Here is a 24,317-nt window from a genome sequence, read left to right on the forward strand (position 1 = left end):
ATGTGCACATTATACGTATATATATAAAGAGCACAGTCGACAGTGTACGTTTCTGACTGGGTGATATTCTCTCCGACAACTTATGCTGTCCTGTTTAGTTAGCTTAATGATATTGTGCACATTGAAAAACCAGAGACCAGAAAACAAATGTCTTCTTTTATTTTCCTGAGACTCTTATTTAACAAAGGTCGCAATCATTAGAAGATAGTGTTTATTCATAAGTTTGCCTGACAAGGCTGACAAATCAGCAACCTGGAATTGTTGGACCAAGAAAGTAATGGATCTTTCCTTTCCTTCTTTACACATCCTTTCTCCACATCTGCTGTGGTTCGCCGTTGTGGCCGTCTCACTCTTTTCATATTTACAGAGAACATTTTATCTTAGTAAAAAGAACACCGTGCTTCTGAGACTCTCACAGAGAAGAAGTGTGTGTGTGTGTGTGTGTGTGTGTGTGTGTGTGTGTGTGTGTGTGTGTGTGTGTGTGTGTGTGTGTGTGTGTGTGGGTGGGGGGCGTGCAAAACTGCACGGTCATCATTTTTATTCTCAGCACTTGTCAGTTTATTTATCTGGAAAAAAGTTTGGATTACGCCACAGTATTTTCCAAAGGTCTCATCGTGATGACCTCACGCTATTTCTGGAGCTGAAAACACCCACCTACTGCTCAGCACGAGTTACAAATATGTTAATTTACAGTAGTACAGTTCATGATAATAATAATGCTTTGGATTAAAAGCGTCTGCTAAATGCCTAAACTGTAAATTGTAAACTATAATAATAATAATATACAGTATATAAAGACAGGCTTGTCTTGAGTTGACTAAGTAGGTGCAGATTCTTGCTTACAAACTCACATACTTCTGCAATGATCATATAAGTAAGTGACTCAAGGAAGATCAGAAGTGCAGCAGAGGTTGCGTGTGTGTGTGTGTGTGTGTGTGTGTGTGTGTGTGTGTGTGCGTGTGTGCGTGCGTGCGTGCGTGCGTGCGTGTGTGCGTGCGTGCGTGCGTGTGTGCGTGCGTGCGTGCATACATGTGCATGCGCAGGGGTGTCGCACCAAATTCTGGGCCCTGGCTACAAGGATTCACTGCAGGCCCCCCGTGAATGTTCTTCATAAGGGGAGGGGGTATAACCCATTTAGACTGGGAACGCATTATTACGCATTATTTTGTGCTTTAACTATTGAAAAATAGCAGATATACAAGCTAACTGTGAGCTTGTATATCTGCTATTTTTTGAAAAATCGTGAAAATCTGTGCAAGTCTTTGAATATTTCAAATCCTTCTAAGGTTTTTTGAAAAACCTATGTTTCTATGTCAGTGGTGCTCATACTTTTTCATGTGAAGGACCCCCAAAATGATAAGTATTTGGCCACGGACCCCCATCTCAAAATATTTAGTCCAGGGACCCGCCAGAAGGAAAATTTGAGTATGTTCAAAGATTTTCACACATTTTCACGACTTTTCAAAAATAGCAGATCTACAAGCTTGAAGCGTGGCACCATAATATAGGCCCCTCCACCTTGGGCCCTAGTGACTCAGTCCCACTTCCCCCCCCCCCCCTTGTGATGTCCCTGCGTGTGCATGCGCGTGCGTACATGCGCATGCACAGGGGGAGGAGGAATGGAAAAGAGAAGTGATCATCCGTGCAGAGGTGGTTCTAATGACTTCCCTCCCATCTGTGACAGTATGATGAGTAACTGGTTGTTGCATGCACACAGTCCGTTTACAATCATACAGTCCACAGGGATACAGTCAGTGTATTAGAGGAATAATGCCTAAAAATGTAAACTATTGGATCAAATATGAATATGGAAACGTTCAGTAAACTAGCTGCTCCAGCCGCTACGAAATTTCGGTAAGCACTTGTTATAATGTTTGTTGTCCTTTTTCCAAGATATATAATTGACAACTGTAGAAACCATAAATAATATTCCCATCGCAGGAATTCTGAAGAACGATTAGCTTATAAGTGACTATACTACTGTATAATGCTTTTTAAAAGAATCAGTTATGAATATGATGGCCCTTCGTAAACAGAAGTGTTAGACTTGTGCTATTTAGTCTACATTTATTCTGCAAAAGAAATAGGATAAAAAAACAAGAAGTCACAAGTCATTGTTACATCACATATACTGTATGTTACGAAAAAGGTTATGAAAAACTATTTCAACCTTCTGTGGTCTATACGTACGTGAATCCAAAGATAAGTGCATACCATGCCATAAAAGTGGAAAATATGTATAGAGAATTTGTGAGATAGTGTAATGTTACTGTTCGGGTAATTACATGTCTCAAACATGTCTCCCTCAACCTCTCTCACACTGTAATTGCATAGTATAGAGCCTCTGCAAGCCTGAGTGTATCTTTGCTTATTATACAGTAAGTGTGGAGTGTAATGATAACAGACATTACTTGTCCGGCACTGTTCAACACATGATACTGTCAAATTCACCAGTTTTGCTTTTGAACTACTGAGAATTCCTCACGATGTGGCACCAAATAATGATGCGGAATAATGTGTTTTCCAGGCAGCTTCAGAGGATGGTTCAGGACATGAAGAAAAATGATGGCAGCTTGCTAGATAAACTAAAAAGGTTCGTTTGTAAGTGATGTGTTCACTTGCTGTATACAGAGAATTCATATAAGGTTGGACCTTTTACACCCTTGCCCACAGAAGACAAAACTCTGACAGAAATAGCACTGTTGCAGACCACACATAGCAGTAGAAAATCTCAATTCCTTTTTCTCAACTGTTACACACACACCCAGACTGAAAATAGATGGCCACTGAAATGCATTAACAGATGGCTGCTTTCTCACTTTCGTTTACTGAGATGAAACTATTACCTTGCTTGTAAATAGTTCTATTATAATATAGTCATCAACTAACCGTGGCAATGTAAACATGGTCTGTTAAACACTTTGACAGAAATGTGAACATAAAGATGATCTCAAGATATCATTACTCAAGCTGTTATTATCTAAATCTTTATTTATATGCTGTATAAAACGTTTGAGGACATAACACGTTTCTTGTACCCTTAAATCATGTAACCTTTTTGCAATGCTTTTTCCCCCCAAATCTCTCTACATAGAAGATTCATAAGCAAGTCTCCAGAACTTCCTGCCAGAGACTACCAAGGTAATAACTATTGTTTTAAACATGTATAGATCAATCATACAGATGAAGCAAAAAATGATATCCGCTTAAAATGTTATAAGAAATGTTTAATGTAAGACCCTTTAGAGCTAAATGTTATATAATAATATATATCATATATCTAGGTTATATATTACCCCTAAAACAAATCTGAGAGTGTCCAATATTAATCAACATAATTCAGTTCTGTTCAACTCAATTCAAGACATCTTACAATAAATGCGAGAAGTCTTTGCGTGCGTGCGTGTATGTATGTAATCCGCGTATCTCGAGAACCGTTCGTCCCACCGGCTTCAGATTCGGCATGCGCGTTCCCCGGCGCGGCGCGGAGTGCAGTGCCCGGCCACGACCCGACCCGATGTGCGGTTTTCCGGAACGGGCGCGAAACGTTCGGAATCTCCGTATGCGGAGCTGATTGTTGACATCAGGCTGTTCCGGAGGAACCGGCGCAAGCGCTGACTCATTGTGACATCACTTAATAAAAGGCTCTGACCTCACGTACGCCACATGAGTCAACAAAACATCTCTGTGAGTGTGTATGTATGTATGTACTGTATGTATGTAATCCGCGTATCTCGAGAACCGTTCGTCCCGCCGGCTTCAAATTCGGCACACACGTTCCCCGCCGTAGCAGGTAGTGCAGTGCCCGGACTCGACCCAACCGATACACGGTTTTCCGGAACCGGCGTGAAAGGTTCGGAATCTCTGTATGCAGAGCTGATGTCTGACATCAGCTCTGCATACATGGGCATAAATATGGACACAGGCAAACAGATGGTCAAAAGGGGTCCTATGACAACAGGTATCGCCGCAGCAGGGAGTGCAGTGCCCGTCCTCGACCCGACCCGATACGATACGCGGTTTTCCGGAACCGGCGCGAAAGGTTCCGAATCTCCGTATGCGGAGCTGATGTCTGACATCAGAGTTTTCCGGAACCGGCACAATGTCTGCAGAGATCTCCATATATGGGCATAAATGGACACAGGCACACAGATGGTCAAAACGGGTCATATGACAACAGGTATAATGGGGTTTGCATTAAAGGGCAGGGCATTCATTCCCTATTTACATCGTTCCCGTTCGGGCGGCCGAGCTTCTAGTTTAAATAAATGTATTTGTGAATTAATTTTCTCCATTGACTTTAATTAAAAATAAACCTTTCTCAGATATGGATTTGATCTCTGACATCATCATGTCTAACATCATTGACCGACTGACAGAGTATGTCCATATATAGGCCACATGAGAATGACACAGTATGTCCATATATGGGCATTCCAAGCAGTGGTCCATTGGTGATTCAATGTTTGGGGGGTCGCTTATCTAGAGACGTCACGCGCACGTTGCTCAACACCTACTATACAGATCTATTGATATGCATACAGGCTTGTTTCTTTGTTAAAACACCCCTGTTGTGACACTAAAGCGTTGGCGAGGTGTGAACTTGGGGGGTTATCGCATCATTGCGTGTCCGTTTGCACAATGGGGCTGTTAAGTATGACATCACTTTGTAGGCAGAGGAGAATTTCTGCCCCCAGTTTCCGTGAATCTTTTTACTATTTTTTTACTATTTACACATTTTTCTTCTCTTTTTTGGAAGAATTTGTAATTCTAATTAAGACAGGGGTCTTCAACGTTTTCAGGCCAAGGACCCCTTAGCTGAGAGGGAGATAAAGCAGGGACCCCCTCTACAACTGTGTTGCAGATTTTCATCAACTTTTTTGACAGCACTGTCATCAGTATATGTTATTCATTTTAATGTGTTTTTTCCCAGACATTTAACACGTTGATACTTAGTAAATTTGACCTTTCACTCTGTATTTGTTTGAATCTTTTTTTTCTTTCCCCTTTACACCAAACCTATTTGCTAAAAATATTTTTGGCTAAAGTTCGCCCCAGAATAGGGATGCGAGGGTTCAAGTTGTTCATTTAAAAGAATTATCCTATCACACAAAGATTTGGCGGCCCCCCTGTAGTAACTCTGAGGATCCCCTAGGGGTCACGGACCCCCTGTTGAAGACCCCTGAATTAAGACCATGACTGAATAATTCAAGAATATACACGGCTAGTATACTGTAACACTTTCTTATGATTTAAGAAGTAAATATAGCTATAATTCAAATAATTTCATAATTCATTCAATAATATCATATGAGTCAAAACCAAGTAAAATTTAAGACTAGATGAAGAACACCAAAATGTGGTATATACCAGTCTCTCTGAATGTTATGGCCCTAGGGTCAAATTTCACACACACCCCTTAGACAAGACACAAATGGCAGTCAATTATTATCAATAAATATGTGGTTGTCATTTAACAATCAATAAATAAGGAAATGGAATTGTATCCAAGTTTCCACCCTAAGACATCAAAAATAATTCATTCAATAATTTCATGCATGGCATTTTAATAACATATTTATGTATATGCCTATATTAGCCTGTCATATGACCAATGACCGTCTTGATCCAAGGCTATAGGCCTATATACAGTATATATATAAACCTGTCCTCATCTTTCTATATAGGTTCTGAGCTTGATGGCGATGAGTCTGATGAATTTGTAAGTCAAAACCAGTATTTTGAGCACGCTTAAGACTAGCCTACTATGTAAACTATATATATACATGTATTTATTTTTGCCCATACATTGAATAGTTTCACTTCCACAGGAAGAGGACACATATGAAGACCTGTCAGACCATGACGGCAACTATGAGCCACCCCCGAGTCACAGAGTCTTCACCCCGACACCTTCTGCTTCTTCCTTCCACGGAGGAGAGTATGTGGGTCAGACTGGTCAGTATCCCATCCAGTGGTCTAAAGTAACTAAGTACATTTACTTACGTACTGTACTTAATTACAATTTTGTGGTGTTCCAATACTTTTACTTATACTTCACTACATCTCAGATACAAATATTGTACTTTTACTCCACTACATTTATTTGAAAACTTTAGTTACTATTTACTTTGTAGATTTTTATTATTATTACAAAACATACATTAACCACTTGAGCCCTATATAGATTTTGGCCTTTTGAAAATAGCCGAACTACAAGCTCAACGACACATTGTGATCTTAGATCTGCTATTTTCAAAATATTTTTATACATTTGAAAACTTGAAATGGGACATTCTGCACAATGAGTACTACTTTTACATTTTGATACCAATACTTTTGTACCTTTAGTAAAGTTTTTTCTTAATTCCAGACTTTTACTTTCCACCACTGATTCTATATTTCTCCTCACTCAGGAAAAGGTTAAAATGGGCAAAACTTGCACTCTGTCTTTTCCTCAGTAATTGAGACAACCAATTTAGTTGCAAATTGTCTGTAGTTTGTCATCAAAATGGTGGCAAGGCAGAGAAACGTGTGTGAAGGTCTTTGCACACTGCTGCGTTTTTCGGGCCGAATATCGGAGTGAATTTCGGAGCGCGCAAATAAAAAAATCAACCTCACGTTATGTCAGTCACTTTTGCACACTGCCGCCCATTTCGCGCACCACTCGGTCCCTTGCTCTCTCTATCTCTCTCTCTCCCCTTGCCCTGAAAAACGCATTTCGCAGCGAAAAACGCAGCAGTGTGCAAAGACCTTAATAGTCTTTCCGGCCTATGGGACGCGCTGTAATTGTTGAAGCCCCACCCCCTCTGTTGCAATTGACTGGGCTTTAAACAGCCATAACTCCAGTTCGCAGCATGGTACCGTCTCGAAACTTGGTGTCTGGACTTAGACGGCCAATAGGGATAAAACTTGGTGTCTGTTGTTTCCGCCAGCCCTGGCAGTCGCTTCTCGCCCTTAGGGCCCACGCAGACGAAATGCGATATTGCATCAGATCAGATCTCGTGCCCGGGGGTTTATCGGTGTTCATTTCAAACGACAGCGATCCTCTGCCTTGAATTCGGGCCCGGTATATCCCGCTGTGCCAAGTGAAATATCTCAGACCATTACAATTGAGCCAGATATCCTGGATGACCACCCCTAGCGATCTCGGGCCAGAGTTGAGTGGGGAAAAAGTTTAATTTTATTTTTTCTGGCAGTTGATTGAATAAAGAAACAAGGCTCCAGCCTCCACGGAAAGACAAAGTGGCAGCGGTTCTCAAACTATGTGTCCCGACCCAACTTGGGGTCGCGGAAGGTGCCATGGGCTCGCACATTGCCGACCATACTACTGTGTATAACGTGTATTTGCCCTTCAACTATAACATATATATTGTTTTTTATGAGACAAGCATTGTAATTAGGCTATGCTCCCAAATCCATTTTATTACCTTCTGTTCGCATATTCAATGAGTCCCGCAGTGCAACACCAAACAAAACAAGAAAAAAGAAACTGCGTTTGAAATTGCCTACTTTCCAGTATGATTTCAGTTAGGCTACTTTACATTCCGTCCGTCTTTCAGGAGATTCTCTAGTCTCTCCATCCCCGCACTCTTCTGGAATGGTGCAGATTGTTGGCAACTCCAATATTTGTATTTACATTAGATAATAAATATTGGCGCTGTGGATTCTGTGTTTCTCGAACATTTCAAGGTCTCCCCCTTCAACTCTTTACAGTGTAGGCCTACAAAATACTATTGCAATGTGCATCAAATGACAGCTCCGTCGCGCGCTGGTCATCAACTGCTTTTTTTTCCCCTTTCTTTTTTTGCGCAGCCTCTCTACAAGGCACGCATGGTGCTTTCATCAGTGCTGCCAATTAAATATTATATAAAACGGCGAAATTAAACAAATATATTCGCTATAAGAGTCTCTCTCTCTCTCTCTCTCTCTCTCTCTCTCTCTCTCTCTCTCTCTCTCTCTCTCTCTCTCTCTCTCCCTCTCTCTCTGTCTGTGACATATTTGTAGCTATAATGCAGTATTGATACTTTTACTTAAGTAAAGAATGGGAGTAGGCCTACTTTTTCCATCACTGCTCAAATTAACTGTTCATCAGCGTGAATGCTTTCAGGTGTGTATCTGATCAATAGGAAATTGCCCATTACATTCTGAATGACATCAAAGCGACATGTTGTGATGTGAGCGTCTTGTGAGCATGCGAGAGAGTTTGAACTTGAATGATGTAGTGCGCTACAAACTAGGTCAGATCAATAATTAGCGCATCAGTTCCAGCTGGTGGTCGCTGCAACAGCTGACTGGAGTAAAACAAATTTTCAAAAAGTTTGTCTGCATGACTAGGTAGCCTATTAGAGTCAGATATTGCATCTGAAAGGGGCAGTGGTTCTCAAACTATATGGTTCCCGAGCCAACGTGGGATCGCGGAAGGTCCCATGGGCTTTGCCGACCAATATAAATAAATAATGAATATATTGTTGTAACCAAAATGGGTCATTCCAGAATTGGAGGACATTTTACCTCTCCATTAAAAATGTGAACTACCTCTCCATAATAGTGTATAAAGAAGGTAGCTAGTACAGGTAGTGACAACATACTGTACTGTAGACAAGTGCAGTGGTTCTCAACCTGTGGATCGGGAGCTTAATGATGGAGATGGTAACCAAATGGACCCTATATTAATCTTCTTGAGGGCAGGAAATGGGTTGTGATTTTATAATATTAAAATGACGAAATTAAACAAATATATTCGCTATCTAACGTCAGTTTAATTGCCATTTGTTTAATGTTTTGACAATGAGGGTGTCCCAGGTGATTCCCAGCTTTAATGATGGAGATGGTAACCAAATGGACCCTATTAATCTTCTTGAGGGCGTAAAATGAAACCGCCGTATGGCTACATTTGGTTTCATAATTCATAATCATGCGTGTTGAAATATTAGCGCTCACGACATTTTGATCTTGTGTTGTATGTCTTCCATTTCCGACAAGCAAGCAAGCGAGACATCTGGCTCTGCATGACTCCTAGATATTAAGTTAACTATAAAAATAAGAACAGATATTGCATCTGTGATAAAAGTTTAAAGTGGAAAGGATCCCAGCGCGCGTCTCGCTCCTCTGGTAGCCGGTGTAAATTGTATAGCCTACCTTTTACGCATAGTTAAGAAGGGCATAATAATGCAGTCGTCCAGTATGATTTCATTCACTATACATATTTTAAAAGATTACAGTCTCCATCACTGCCACTCTTCTGGAATGTTGCGGTTTGTACGCAAACTTTCGCAGTGTGCAATGAGAGTGTCGCATCTCCAATATCATTGATTTAATAAAATCCATTGCCTCATCCAAGCCTTCAATCAACTGTCCAAAAAGGAACATTTACCTGTAGGGTTCACTTGGTTCCATACACTGTCAAGTTGCAGAGAACAGATCTGTTATTTTGGGAACATTAACCATGCTGCGCATTTTGATGACCAAATAATCCTGTGTGCACTGTAATATTACGTGGGAATGATATTTGAACAATAGCCTAAATTGCGTGGTGTTAATGAGTTGTACAACACCAAACAGAACAAGAAAAAAGACCACACGTAGTAAAAAAGAAGAAAAAAAATCCCAAGGAATGTATGTCTCTCTGACTTTGAGTATGATGACATTATATGAATAATAATGTGGCATATAGCATCAACCAGCATTTTAACGGCAACCAGCCAGACATTAAACAGACATGAGCTTAATCAGCTAATAGCAATGAATGTCCAAACCTCGCCGTTGTGTGCGTGCAGTCGCAGAAAAAAAAAAAGTTTAACCCTCTCGCTTTTTTTTTACTGTCCCACCACCTCATCCAAGCATTATAGAATAGGGACAGGCCTAGGTTCCTCAATATCATTTAGCTGGGGACCCCCTGGAACTCCCCAAGGACTGGCGGTCCTCTTTGAGGACCAATGAACAAACTGACAGCACGAGAGACGCAATGACGTGCCCGCAGCCCGCGCGTAAAAGTAAAAAAAAAATAAAGGAATGCAATGGAATGTCTCTGACTTTGAGTAGGCCTATTACATTATATGAATAAGATATTATATATAGGGTGTCTGTCTGTCAAGTTGCACAAGGTCAATTTAGAGCCCTTATAATACACAGATAGAACAGCACTGCCCTAGCCAAATCTGCGCAGCAAAAAAAAAGACACTGCCTTGTTGCCAAATGACTGCGCAGAAGAAGAAAAAAGAAGAAAGAACGCTATAGGCTATAACGTTTTTGAACAAGTGATTACAACAAGGGAGAGAGTAGGCTAAAGTAAAAAGTAAGTAGGCTAATAATAATAATAAAAGTGTAGGCTGTGACAGAATAGCCTACACTCTGCGCAGCCTAAAAAAAGGAGGAGCTGGCTTCATATAATCTGATGCAATCCCGTGAGCTCATTCAGACGACAATAATTGTAAAGGATTCCTACCCGATGACCCGAAAATATCAAGCTTTTTTGATATTATCGTGAGTGCTCCCGACGAGTCCCGAGGTCATAAAAAAGCTAATTAACATAATCCGATCGTGTCGGGGTACTGTTCAAGCCCAAGACCGATTCCGGGGCCGACCAAACGATTTTCCCGGGGGGTCCTCCCGAAATCTGGTCGGGGATCCTCGGCCCCGGGATCGGCTCAATGTGAACGGGCCTTTAGAGTGTCTTACTGGAGTTATACACCGTTGTATGAAGGTATCGCGCGCCACAAATAGACAATCTTCAAGCCCTCAAAGTGTAGTGATACAACAATTTGGGAGCTTATAGGTTGGCTATTTTTGGCACAGTATGCACAGACTCCAGTATGCAACAAAGTATGAATCTATCTTAATTTGCCGTCACACCCCAATACAACCACCTTTTAGCCTGAATGTGCAGGCCCAACCACCCAGTCAACCAAACCATAACAATTAATTGATAACAAAAATACAATGCAGAATTAACTTTGTATTATCGCTTTAGCTGTGTTTCTTATTATCACACCATTGTCACTATCTCTACCTAAATTGCTGATGACGCACAATGCATCACGTGTTTCCCATGGAAAATCAGCTATTTTTGAGAAGCGACGTGGTCATACAAAGAAGTGTAAATTAGCCACAATCTCTGCATCTGATGTCACAGTACTGCATTATGCAGATGCTTATGTCCCTTTTTTCCCTCTGTCTGCTTCTCTTTTTCAGACAGCTGCCGTGACAGGCCTGACCAGCCCAGGAAGCCCTTCCGCCCAGCCAGAAACACCAAACCACTACCACCTGCACCCAGCCAGATGTCTGATGATGAAGTAATACAACTTAAAAGAAGATGTTTTATATTATACCTGCCTGGTGGCACATGAGCTGTGTTGCATTGCATGTCGTCTCACGGCCACGGGTGACGGAATGGGTGATTTTGCCCCAAGTTGTCACTTTATACAGTAGCTCAGGGGTTTTCTATTGATTTTGACCCTACAAGCAGGGAGAGTAAAGTGCAGGGATATTGTTTTTATTCAATTTCTTTGTTGGATAGGTCTATACAGCCACATTTGAATGCACCAACTATTTACAAAAACATCTTTTTACCTGGACCAAGCAGGATAGCCCAAGTCCTCAGTCAAAATATTATTATTCATGCACTCAAGAAAGAAGAGTAGCAAATAAAAGTAAAATAAAAAAAGGCAAATTACTTATCTCTTATCTCTTTTGAAAAAAGAAATCTGAATGGATGGCCAGGGACCACCTGGGGTCCACGGACCACCAGTTGAAAACCCACGTAGTAGCCTACAACCTGAGAGTGAGAATATATTGCTGCATCTCCTGTGCCAGCCTGTTTCCTGTCTAAAGGCTGATTGATGACTGTACTATTTGCTAAATACATATGTCAACAAAATAAATTCAAATATATTTACTATTACAGTACCGCACATAAAAGCCAAGTCTCTGCAGCACTGCAGAATTATGAGTGTTACTTTAGTGCTGAATGTTTAAAAATGGACGGTTAAGGTTCTGACTAGGTTTAATGAACACAGGATTTTGCTGTGTATGTACAGTAGGTTAAATCAGGCTGGCCTAGTTTGGGACACATGGGAGATTTATACCATGTATTAGTGTATTTGTATGTATTGTATGTTTAGCATTGTATGTACCATATTAGTGAATATGCAATGCAGCCTCTTTTTCGCAATACTGTACCTAATCATTGTTAACTTTTAGGAGGATTACATCATTCCAGATGGCGCTAATGACGATGACTACATAGACCCTACTGAGGATAAGGAATCACCATCTAGTAAGATAATCTAATGAATAGAAAGAAATATGACATGGGCAGTATTACTAATCATAATAATAATGATAATTATGGTAATTTTCCTATGCTTCTCTACAGATCCTCTGATACATCGCACAAACAGAGCAGTGCTAACCTTTGTGTCAAAACCTGCACCTGAATGCCCACCTAGCCCTGGTAGGTTAAAACCACATCAACCGCCTATAGAGCTATTCAAACTGTTGTAGAACCTTTACAAGTGAAGTTACAGTTCATGAACAGGGAACCCATCCTCATATCGTCGTTGTCGGGTGAAAACCTTGTAAAGTATGTCCACAACTGTTCATTTTGTATTTATCATTTTAAAAATGATATAGATTAGTGAAAATAGCCGATCACACACAACGCCTCGCGATGCGAGGCGTTGTGTGCTTGTAGATCTGCTATTTTCACTTGTTTGTGCAACAGTCTTCTATGATGAAGCAGGGCTTTACTTGATTTCAAATTACAAATTTGAAACTTGGAGATACAAGGTTTCTGCCCGACAGTGACGATATGTATAATGCAATATAAACAGACTTATAGGACAAGAACTTATAAACACTAACAATGCTAACATTTTGTGTTTTACAATGACTTATTCTGTATAATTGCATTATAAGTCATTAAAAGTGGTCTAATGGTTTCGGCAAAGTGTATTGCATTGATTCAATGCACACACAAACATTTCTGCCTACCCCTTCAGAAACATAATTTCTTTACTTAAAGCACCTATTGACCTAGTGACAGTGCCATGTATAATTACACTATAATGCATTACAACAGTGAGTATAATACATTATGACATTATTACAATGTATACAACTGTACAGTGATATAAGCAGATTATAATGCTTTATGCTGGTTTATATTGCATTATAGACACATCTACAGTATTACTCACTAACTTCTTGGTTATGTTTCAGATGTATATGAAGTTCCTGACCAAGAGGTAGATATTCTAATGACTCTACAATCTACTTTAGGAATCTAATTTGTTGGGAATTTTCTGTATAATATACAGTACTGTATAATAATCTTTGACATGTGGAATTAACCTTTCCCCCTGTTTTTAAAGGAGAGCTCATCTATAGTAAACAGGTCAGTTTTGAACTCACTCTTAATTATTTCTCTCTCTCTATCTCTCTTCTTGTTTTCTTACCTAACTTGAACCGGATTAACTCATACCTTACCTTTAAAATATTTTTTCATTGAATGGAAAATAATAGAGTGCCGATTTTGAATGGAATTGTTTTGCTTCATTTACTCTACAGAATGCCTCCAATCCCACCAAAACCTTCACGTCCTTTACCACCTATTCTAAGCCCGAGGTAAGACTAGACTGCTGGGAATATCAATATTATGTTCTCAACTTAATTTGTTATTTTGATATTCAGCCAGGTGTTTGTGTACTTCAAGCCCATATCTACAGTACAATGCATTATAAACATACTTACAGTATACTGTGTATACTTATAGTGTGAATATAATGTCAACATAAGTCACTACAAATGGTCATTCTTTTTTATTTTTCAGAATGGACTGTAGGCAATCGCCTAATCTTCCAGTAAGTCATTTCAAACTGAAGGGATGATGTACTTTAACAGTATAGTAGGATCAAATCAATTTTAAATACAGAGTGTAGTAGAGCTGTTATGACTTTATCTATTTTGTAATTGTCCAGGTCCTCGAGCCCTTGGATGTCAATAAATATGAAGTTTGTGACCCAAATGATAGTAAGTACCGTATCAAAGGCAGTAATAACTCCAGTAACTATTTCTTTTTCAATCCTGTGCCTTAATTTGTGTTAAAACTGTGACTTCCTTTGAATGTCAGTTTCGTGCTCCATCTAGTGCATGGATAGTGAAATTACATACCTCTGTGACAGGTCTGTGTATGTAAAATATAAGGTCAGAGTACAGATTTATAACCGTGCTGTCTACTCCTGCAGGGTCAAGTATAAGGTCTGTTCAGGACCGCCCACCATTTGCACAAAAGCCCATCAGAGAGTAAGTGTTGCATATAGCTCTGGCAATTACTTTGTACTGTTACCCATTATATTTTTTAAGTGGTTTATTGAATGCCTTATTATAACATTGTTTTCTCTTCTTTCTTTTTTTTTCTTTGCAGTTTGCCACCAAAACCAGCTGTCAGAGCAGTATGAATATTATTTTATAAATAAAATGTCATAGCGATATGAGTGTTTATAATTACCATTTGTAATTTACATTAATTCATTTGTTTGATTGGTTTTGCTGTAACTGTGTCAGTTTTAGCCAGCACAAGTTCAGTGCCTTTGTACAATGTTGAAAATAATTCAATGGGTTTATCGTTGCAGAAACCAGAGTTGATGGAGAGAGATGATGGTAGGTCTTTACATGTATAACACATAACATAAACATGCATACTATTTGTGTGTACATTTTCATAAAAAACACAAAAAAACAGTGGACTACACACTACGTCTTATTTCCACAGGTCCATTACTACCAATGAGGAACGACCACCCCAAACTCCCTGTGAAACCAAGTATAACTGACTTCAAACGACCAAAGTAAGACATGCACTACTGGCTTGTTTGTTGGTGATCAATAGTATATACTAGTCCTTACCCGTTCAAAGATATGAGCTCTGAAATGATGTGCAGTGTGTGGGTTATGGGATGTGCACTGTGCACACAGTATATGAGGGATGGAAAGTAACTTTAACTGGTGCTTGCATGATAATATGTAGGAGCATCAATGTAAGAAATACCCGTTTAGTTTAATGGCTACAGAGATACTGTGTACCGATCTGCATGATTTTTGGACAAAATCTGTAACAGGGCCAGACAACAGACCCCCCCCCCCCCCCCCCCCCCCCCGCCCGCCCGCCCGCCCACACACACACACACACACACACACACACACACACACACACACACACACACACACACACACACACACACAGAGCTGGTTAAACATGTTGCCTCATGCTAGATGCAGAATAGATATGCCTCAAGCTAGATGCAGAATAGATATACATGATTTGTGAAAGTGACAAACGGGCTTCACAGTTATGTTAGGTGTGTTCATATGCTAATGGTGATGCGATTTCAGATCAATTGCTCCAGCCACTGAGGAGAAACGCTGTGACAGACACTCACTCAGACAGACAGACAGACACTCAGACAGACAGACAGACATTTGGAAAATTATATGTTTGATATATGAATGTTGTTCGAATATAGATATTTGCATCTCCCGGGCAAATCAACAGTAGGCTACTCAGAATCCCCGGTGTCCATTTATCCATTTGTACACACTCAGAGCTAAATGAACAGGATATTTCCCTGTGTAATACATTGATTGATTTGTGAAAATAATGACGCGTATCATCTCCCTCGCAGGATTCCCATACCACAATTTCTGACCCCAAACAGTAAGTATGAATTGTTTCTTATGCTGACTTAACTACAACAGGTGCATAATCCCAAGCATTAAGGTTTTACATTGTAATATTTTCATGACAAACCATAAACAGGCATGAATTACTTATGACATGCATTCATTATTGAACACAGTGTAAACACTCGTGAGGATAATATAGGCTGCATCATCCTGAATTATTCCACATTACATCAAGTGACTTTACTCTCTTGTCGTTCCAGGACCATCTGACAACGGCAGTGTGTCCACTGAGAATGGGTCCATAGATACAGAAAAGGTTGTCCGGTTAATTCTTCTTAACTGGAATTCTCAGATGGAATAAATCTTTCAACAGTGTCCATATGCTGTGTATACAGCGTGAGCAGGAGGATTGTTTTAAAATGTAAAGTCTTATAAATCTTTTTTTTTTTTTTTTTTTTACAGGAAGAGGACTTGTACAGGAAACCCTGGTATGCTGGTGACTGTGACCGCAAGACCGCAGAGGATGCATTGATTAGATCAAATAAGGTAAGGCCTACTAAATCATGGGCAGAATATGCAATGTATTGGTAGGTGGCAGGTGTGCAAGTATTCTGTGTGTGTGTGTGTGTGTGTGTGTGTGTGTGTGTGTGTGTGTGTGCGCGTGTGTGTGTGGACTGATGACAGCATATGTACTACTGTCTGTATGAACTGTCATTTCATAAGCAGATTCTGTATGTGACCAAGTCTATCTGGTCTTATTGTTTATGTGAGCCCATCTTTTTCGTTTTTTGTACCAGGATGGGTCGTTTCTGGTCAGGCAAAGTTCTGGTCAAGACAACCAGCAGCCCTACACATTGGTGGTCTTATACAACGACCGGGTGTACAACATACCTGTGCGATTCATCCAAGAAACTCTGCAGTATGCGCTCGGAAGGGAGAAGAAAGGAGAAGAGGTACTAACAAGCAGGGGCATCACAAGGGGGGGAAAAGTGGGACTGAGTTACTAGGGCCCAAGGTGGAGGGGCCTTAATTATTTTATACTTTAGCTATTGGAAAAATAGCAGATATACAAGCTCACAGCGCAGCACCGAGTGCCGCCCTGCGAGCTTGTAGATCTGCTATTTTTGAAAAGTCGTGAAAATGTGTGCAAATCTTTGAATATATGTATTTTTAAAGCGAACATTTGTAACTCAAATTTTGTTTCTGGGGGGGTCCCTGGAACTAAATATTTTGAGATGGGGTTCCGTGGGCCAAATACATATAATTTGGGGGGTCCTTCACGTGAAAAGGTTTGAGCACCACTGACATAGAAACATATTTTTTTCAAAAAACCTTAGAAGGATTTGAAATATTCAAAGACTTGCACAAGTTTTCACGATTTTTCAAATCGAGTGCTGCGCTGCGAGCTTGTATACCGTATCTGCTATTTCTCAATAGTTAAACACAAAATGTGAGCGTATCCTTGTACCCAGGGCCCAGAATTTGGTGCGACACCCCTGCTAACAAGGTCTTGTTATGGATTAGAATTACATGACACTGTAAACTCCTCAGTGTTCATTTAACACGCTGAGTGTGAGAATATACCTTGTAATAGCTTGACTTGATTCTCTTGACAGCAAAAGGAAGCATGTGGGGGTGATATCTGGGGTTTTGGCTCACATCCAAAAAGCCTCTATTTTAGAGGGGCCGTATTTTTGTCACTCAGGGTGGGAGTAGTGATCTAGCAGAGTTTTCTCTCTGTAATTTTATGCTTGCTTGGGGTATATTTAGGTTAGTCTCCACATCTGTCCCTGTTTTGATTCCAGTTAGGCTGCAGAGCAACCTCCTACACATCAAAACCCTCATGTGTCCAGTTAACACTCTGGGTTTTATTGTGCACTGAATATATTCTTCATTGGAAACTGTATTTTCACTGCACGCCCAGTCGCCCACCCCCCTCCTTGCAAACAGAAAAATCTGAAAAGAGAATTATCTTAATGTCAACTATCTTCCTGTTCTCAGCGTTTCAGCAGCGTTTCCCACATGATTGAGAGCCATCAAAGGAATCCTCTGGTACTGATTGACACCCAGAGTCACAACAAGGACGCCACCAAACTCTGCTATGCTGTGAGGCCATAAGGGAAACAAGACGAAGCAGACCGTCCGAGATGCAACCTAGTCCGAGCCTATAGTGCCAGAGCACTATTTGCAGAATAACCTGACGCTATTCCCAAGTCCATTTTTGTATATATTTATAGTCGCCACGAACAAGCTACAAAAGCTCACTGCCTCAGTCGTGTGAACTCAACTCGTTCACTGTTGACATTTTGAAATAAATGCCCCTCAGGAGGAAACAGTGCATTAAACCAAATGCAAGAAATAGAAAGCTCAGGAAGCCTGTACAGATATAGTTTCCACAGAACAATTTAGGGAGCCAACCTGAGCATAACGTGTTTTATTCTGTTTTAATAAAAAGGTTTCTTTGTGTTGAATGGCTCAATCACCCTTGTTCAATTATCAGAAAAACACAGATGGACAAACTAAATACATTTATTATCTTTTCAACAAGTAATGCTATCATAATCATGCAGATTTCATTGCATAACAAAAATTACTAGGCACTTGGTGGACAAAATGAATTCTCAGGATATTTAACAGTACCTCTAGTTAGACTGTACAATACAATATACTATATATATATTTATCTTAAATGAAAAATATATACACACAGCTATTCGTTTATGCCGACATGTGCACTCAGAAAATTGGGTTACATCCGCATGATTTGGTTATGTTTGTCCAATGGTCCTAGACTGACATACACAGGCCATAATTCCCTTGCTCTGGAGACCTACAGTATGGGTCGTGGCTACATGATGCTTAAGTTATACCTGGTTGTGCACCCATGTCACATGCCAAAAATAATAGATCCGCAAGCTCACGGCACGGACACGACAGTTTGTGAACTTGTAGATCAGTTCTTTTCAGCACATCACACCTGTTTACAACTAAGTATAAATCCGGCTTAAGGAGATGTGTAGCAGCAGTAGGACGCAGGTTGAGATTGTCAGAAGGCTTAGGCCTGAAAAGGTGAGGTAATGGGAAATATAAATCCTCCGTTCATAGTGCAATTAAAAAAAACAGGATTAGCATTTCAAGTCAAACGAGAGGAGGATCATTGAGGAGCTCAAATCATCTAAGCCTATTTGTGTTTAAAAAACAGATTTACAAAATGTACAAATACTTGTCATTGACTGACATCACATACCACAGATTTAGCTTAAAAATAAACTATCCTTTGGACTATCTATTTCCACTGAACTCATGTCTGGAAAATATGCCATCAAAAGATAATACTTTATATTTTGGGGTTCATACAAAATTTGACAAACACTTTGACTCTTCTAACGGCCAATCATGGAGAAAGAATGCAAATGCTAGACCTGAAAAATCATAAATAAACCTCAAAAACAGCTTATAGATGTCCTTAACACAGAATTTTGGTATAGCTGAGTAACGTGGGGGGCCTTGGTGTCCCACTCCAAAAACATAAATATCTAGCTACCACACTGTATAGCCTACCCGTATATAAACGGTTTCATAAAAACCCAAGATGGTATGGCAAATACATATTACAGTGTTTTAATAAAGATTCCATATGACAGTGTACTTAATTCAACTTAAATAACAAAGCTATTCCTTAAACATATAAAAGAATACAAAGAATGAAGACGACAATCCCACATCACAGATATTTTAAATCATAACTACTCAAGAAAAAAAGGTTTCTGTGAAGCTACTGGGACTGGAAGATGAACAGAGGAAAATGTTTAAATTACCCTGAGTATTTGAACTCTCCAGGAATCCTAACTATGGGTTTCTCTGTATTCATCTTATAATTAACCATTCTTAAGACATTAAAACATACTGTGACCATTACTTTTTCCATTGTTCTTTCGTCCTATTGCAAAAATAACTTTTTTGTTGTCATTTTATTATCCAGTGTGGGCGACGTTTAAGATCTTTTCACAGTTTGGACTTTCAGTCTCTATCAAATGCCGTTGGCGATGGCGCATCCATATGTCCTGACTCGCGAAAACCCTGCCACAGAACCAGCAGCGAAACCTCACTGGAACATCGCTGCTGTGAGATGCTGTGCTGACCACTTGGTACTTTTTCAGACTCACTCTTCTAAGTCTCAATTTCAAGACGAACCTCTCTTGCACAGAGCTTTCCGAAAACGCATGTCCAGCGGGTGAGTTTTCGGCATTCGTCGTGTCAGCGCTCTCACCGTCTGTGGCTGAGAGCGCTTTCAGTGTTTTGCGTGACAGTACAACCTTCTGGATCTCTCCTTTGTATCTGTGGATGACCTCCATGACGTTAGTCACCTCAGGGATGTCAGCGTCTGGATGGTTTAGCACAACCACAGGCTGATCTTCCACCGGACGCTTTATCAGCTGAGCTGGATTTAGGGGCAATAGTGTCAGGGTCCTCTCCACACCTTTTGGGGCTGGCTGCCAGTGATTCACAGTGGCTGATGATGAGGGCTCCTCTTGGATGATTTGGCTGGAGGCTCGGTTGGCTTTCCTGAGGAGATCCGGACAGTGGTCTGCAGACGGGTCTCTTTTTCTCTTCCCTTGGCCATTCTGGTCACTCTGCTCTGGGGATGGAAGGGTGAGGCCTGGATCTTCAGAGGGAGTCACTGCAAAAAAAAGAAAAAAGAAAGAAAAAAGACTGGTCACATTATAAAGCATTATGGATGTACACATACATACACATTCTTTTCCATAATTATAAAGCCATTATTATTATTATTGCAATAGTCTTGATTTGTAACACATTTCTCACACCCAATGTGCTACAGAATACACAAACTGTACTAAGACATTATTACTTGATTATAATTGCCTTTCATCAATGACACGTTTTTAAATTTCACAGTAAGCATCAGTCTTGAGAAACCGTGGATTTACTTGTGCTTCTTACCCTGTGGTGAAATTGGCGGTTCAAGAACAGGGGAAGACTTGGCTTCAACATCCCCACAAAGTGTCTCATTGACAACTGAACTTTCTTCGCCGTGTGACACCTGGCACCCCATGCCGCCCTCATTTCCATTTCCTCTTGAGGGTCCATGACTGACACCTGAGTTTTGAGGCTGTACATTTTCAGGGCATCCGTTTGGTGCTATCGTTGACAAATGCTCTGAAGCTGACAGGCATGTCTCACCACCAGCCGAGCTGCTGTTGTCAACTTCCATTTCAATGGCTTGTGATGGCTGCTTCATTTCACCACTCATCCCTGGCTTTGTTGATGGTATCATTTTAAGTACTAGTAGCTTCTTTCCATCCACCATCTTGAACCCCATGGGCATTGTAGTGCAACTGGCGGGAACTGAAACTTCGTTTTTGGCCACGCATGATTTCGCGAGGGGGTCTTCTGATTTCATGTGCAATGTAGGTGTGACAGGTTCTGAGGTGAGCTGCTGAGCCATGGGAGTTTTGATCCATTGTTTCTGGCCATGTTCTGCAGACAGACTCTGGAGAAACTGCTGCGTCTCCTCCAAAGTCGTATGAGGGTGTGGTAGTCTGTAGGCACTATCCAGCAAGTCACTACCTAAGAGAGACAGAGGGCTTTGAGACATCCATTGCTCCTTAACAGGGTTCTTCTTCAAGACTATTTTCAGGCCTAGTCCTGGCGATCGCTTATCCTTAGGTCTGCTTTTTCTTTTAAATATCCGTTTTCTGCCCTTATTTTTAGGACGAGCTTTAGAAACAGACTTCTTGTCCCCTCTCTCGTTCATCAGTTTCGGCTCACTAGAAACATTTATTCGGTCTTCACACGGATTTATAATCTGAGGCTCTTCACGTTTTTTCCTGTGTTCTTCAGGGGCCAGGTCAACGTCCATTATCCGATTCTCTCTATTTTCGTGGAGTTGACTACACTGTGATGGCTCATTTTGGATCGTGACTGAAGCCTCGTCATTCAGAGCAATTTGAGTGCCTGTACAGTGGGGCTGATCGTTTAAGTTTGACTGGCATCCATTTGTGTCAAGGGAGCATTGGCTATCAACGTCGGCACTTTCAGAGTGAACACCTTCTTGCTTTTCTGATGCCGGCATCATTCTGAACCCTTTCGCATAAGTACCATTCTGAGGTACTGTTATCTTGTTCTTGACTGTAATGACAGTAAAGTCTTGGCTGCTGTTTGGAAATCCAGAATTAGTTATTATACAGTTTTCTGTGTTTAGGTGAGGATTGACATCTTGGGGCACGTTTGACACCACAGTCTGCAGAGCTTTGGTCCATTTCTGACCTCCCGTTTCCCCAACTGTAGACGTCACCAGAAACTGCTGGGTCTCCTCCAACGTCTTTGCTGGATCGGACAGACTGCAGTATTTGTCCAAGAATTCTCTCCCTGGCAGTGAAAGACAGTCTTGTGAAAGCCACCTTGCTGTATTTCTTGTCAATCTGTGGTTCCTTTTTGAGATATTGTCATTGGGTCTGACTGTCACAGAGTGAACCTCCTTCATTCTCTTGTCACCACTCTGGTCAGCATGGACGGTGTTTATGTGCTTTGTAATGAGCTCTTTTTGATGGTCTTCATAGCCACAGTACTGACAACGGAAGGTACGATCGGTGTGATCCATCTCACCACCTTGTTCGAGGGTCAAGGCGTGCCGACATGTGTGCTCTAAAAACACCTTTACGTCCCCCGTGGAGAATTTCTGACATGTTTTGCATGAGTATTTGCCATTTTGGCTGTGATGCATGGTTAGGTGTGTGCTAAGTTCTGCCAGTGTGCGCTGGACATTGTCATTACAAATGCTGCAGCCTGAGAAAGTGTCCTTGTGGCTTAACAGGTGAACCTGAAGGTAGGAGAATTCATGTGCAGAGAAATTGCACATGTGACAAGGAAAAACTGGCAAATGGGCTTTGTGAGTTTCCTTAAAGTGTCTCACTAGCTCACTGGGAACAAATTCCAAATTGTCCTTGCATTGAGAGCATCTGAACCTGAGTATATTTCCACTGTCAGTTGTCCTGTGTCGAGTCTGTTGACTCTGCTGAGCTTTATGGAGGGGCTTCTTTGATGAAGGGCACTCTGCATTTTGCTCGCGCTCCTCTGTTATCGTCTTTGGTCCATGCTTATCTTGACTTTGCATAGCTGGGGGCTGAACGGCAGCCTTCCTGAGGCGGAGACGTTTGTGCCAGTCTTGATTCTTCTTATTGACAACCTGTCTTCCGTCTCCAATAGAGGCCTCTGCTGCGCCAACGTCTACAGAATCCATCATGTCTTCAGGTTCTCTGCAAAAAGTGTAGAAAGTGTGTTTAGGAAATTGGAAAATAGACAGTGAACAAAAACAACACAGATCACTAGAAGATTACTATTAAACTTCACACATTTTCAACCCATCTTCATAATAATTGGTCCTCACTAAAGCTCATTATACACCTCAAAAGTTGCATAGATACAAATCTGAGATATCAGACATGTGTTTTAGATGTGGCACAGAAGAGGGCTCCTTTTTACATTGTACATGGCAATGTGTTAAGGTTAAAACATTCTGGTATGATCTCTGTGATACACTGGCTAAAATTATAGATGCCCCCTTCCCATTAGACCCTGAACTTTGCCTATTGGGCAATTTCACCACCATCAGTGCAAATATAAGAAAACACAAAATAAAGTTTATCGAGGTGGCACTCGGAGTTGCTAGGAAATGTATTTCAATAACTTGGAAGTCTGACTCCCCCGTCCCCATTGCAAAATGGTTCGCAGAAATGAACAGCTGTGTTCCGCTAGAAAAAATTACTTATATTCTGAGAAGTCAAACAGGATTTGAGACTTTCTTGAAAATCTGGCAACCCTATTTGACCCATATGGAAACGTTGTCATTACCTGTGTCAGAGATGTTGTAAGTTATTTATACCTGCCTCAGTCTGGTCGGTTGCCTCCTGAAGCTATCTAATGTTTATACAGTATAATTGTCTCTTCTTGTTTTATTTTATTTTCTATTATTTCTTTTATGTACTATTATTTGTACTATGTTTATGTTTTGTTTGTATGTGGGTTTGTATGTGGGGTGTGGGGAGGGGGAATGGGAGAATTGTGTGTTTGTTGTGCATTGTATACTTTTGAGAAAATTGAAAATAAAAACAAAATATTCAAAAAAAAAAAACTAAAGCTCATTATAAGATGTACCAATTTTCTGACAACTCGATCTGTGTTTCAGAAGATGGCTGTGGAGTGTGGACAGTTCAGAAACAAGAAAAACAAAACCAAAAACATGTTCTTAATGCAAAAACAATGGCTTTAATTTCAGCATTCCAACTTTCCAGGAAGGGAAAGGCTGTTGTTTCTATTAGCTTGGAATCACCATCAATTGTCATTGGTAGGTAGTTTTCTGAACAGTCCATCAATGAGATGCAGAGACTGACAGAATAAATAAATTAAATTGTCACTTTAGAAATGGGTAGATACCCTCTATACACTTAAACTTTATGTTGGTTTGTTTACTGTTGAGTGAGAAAACAATGCTGCACATTAAGTTAATTATCTAGGGACCGACCCCTTAAAATAATGTGGGGATCCCCCTGGGGGTCCCGACCCACAGGTTGAGAACCACTGTAATAGTCTAAGAGGTCCAATTATATGAG

General features: G+C 40.6%; 2 protein-coding genes across 2 annotated transcripts in view; one reads left to right on the plus strand and one right to left on the minus strand.

Annotated features, from left to right (window-relative positions):
* blnk (B cell linker) overlaps positions 1–18,055 on the plus strand; it is a 31,375-nt gene extending 13,320 nt beyond the window's left edge. The window contains exons 3-23 of the mRNA XM_080741115.1: positions 2,528–2,593; positions 3,095–3,141; positions 5,688–5,722; positions 5,832–5,958; positions 11,194–11,294; positions 12,202–12,277; positions 12,377–12,454; positions 13,222–13,247; positions 13,374–13,396; positions 13,570–13,626; positions 13,832–13,862; positions 13,980–14,031; positions 14,247–14,304; positions 14,426–14,453; positions 14,634–14,661; positions 14,774–14,849; positions 15,684–15,715; positions 15,945–16,000; positions 16,147–16,230; positions 16,482–16,637; positions 17,686–18,055. Of these exons, the coding sequence (XP_080597241.1) occupies positions 2,528–2,593; positions 3,095–3,141; positions 5,688–5,722; positions 5,832–5,958; positions 11,194–11,294; positions 12,202–12,277; positions 12,377–12,454; positions 13,222–13,247; positions 13,374–13,396; positions 13,570–13,626; positions 13,832–13,862; positions 13,980–14,031; positions 14,247–14,304; positions 14,426–14,453; positions 14,634–14,661; positions 14,774–14,849; positions 15,684–15,715; positions 15,945–16,000; positions 16,147–16,230; positions 16,482–16,637; positions 17,686–17,802 (1,354 nt within the window). The 3' untranslated portion in view covers positions 17,803–18,055. The remainder of the gene's footprint in view (positions 1–2,527; positions 2,594–3,094; positions 3,142–5,687; positions 5,723–5,831; positions 5,959–11,193; positions 11,295–12,201; positions 12,278–12,376; positions 12,455–13,221; positions 13,248–13,373; positions 13,397–13,569; positions 13,627–13,831; positions 13,863–13,979; positions 14,032–14,246; positions 14,305–14,425; positions 14,454–14,633; positions 14,662–14,773; positions 14,850–15,683; positions 15,716–15,944; positions 16,001–16,146; positions 16,231–16,481; positions 16,638–17,685) is intronic.
* Positions 18,056–18,405: 350 nt separating this feature from the next.
* znf518a (zinc finger protein 518A) lies at positions 18,406–22,477 on the minus strand. Its single transcript, XM_080740532.1, has 2 exons — positions 20,650–22,477; positions 18,406–20,365 (listed from the first exon to the last, which is right to left on the minus strand). The coding sequence occupies exons 1-2, from the start codon at positions 22,430–22,432 to the stop codon at positions 19,659–19,661; spliced, it is 2,490 nt and encodes an 829-aa protein (XP_080596658.1). The 5' UTR covers positions 22,433–22,477; the 3' UTR covers positions 18,406–19,658.
* Positions 22,478–24,317: the final 1,840 nt, after the last annotated feature.

The sequence above is a fragment of the Nannobrachium achirus genome, assembly GCF_963921795.1.
Source record: "Nannobrachium achirus genome assembly, chromosome: 13".
Classification (NCBI taxonomy): domain Eukaryota; kingdom Metazoa; phylum Chordata; class Actinopteri; order Myctophiformes; family Myctophidae; genus Nannobrachium; species Nannobrachium achirus.

Coding starts and splice junctions, on each gene's coding strand:
- znf518a (XM_080740532.1), bottom strand. CDS start 22,432: ATGCATCACAGCCAAAATGGCAAATACTCATGCAAAACATGTCAGAAA. Junction 20,366..20,649: donor ACCGCCAATTTCACCACAGG/GTAAGAAGCACA, acceptor TTTTTTTTGCAG/TGACTCCCTCTGAAGATCCA.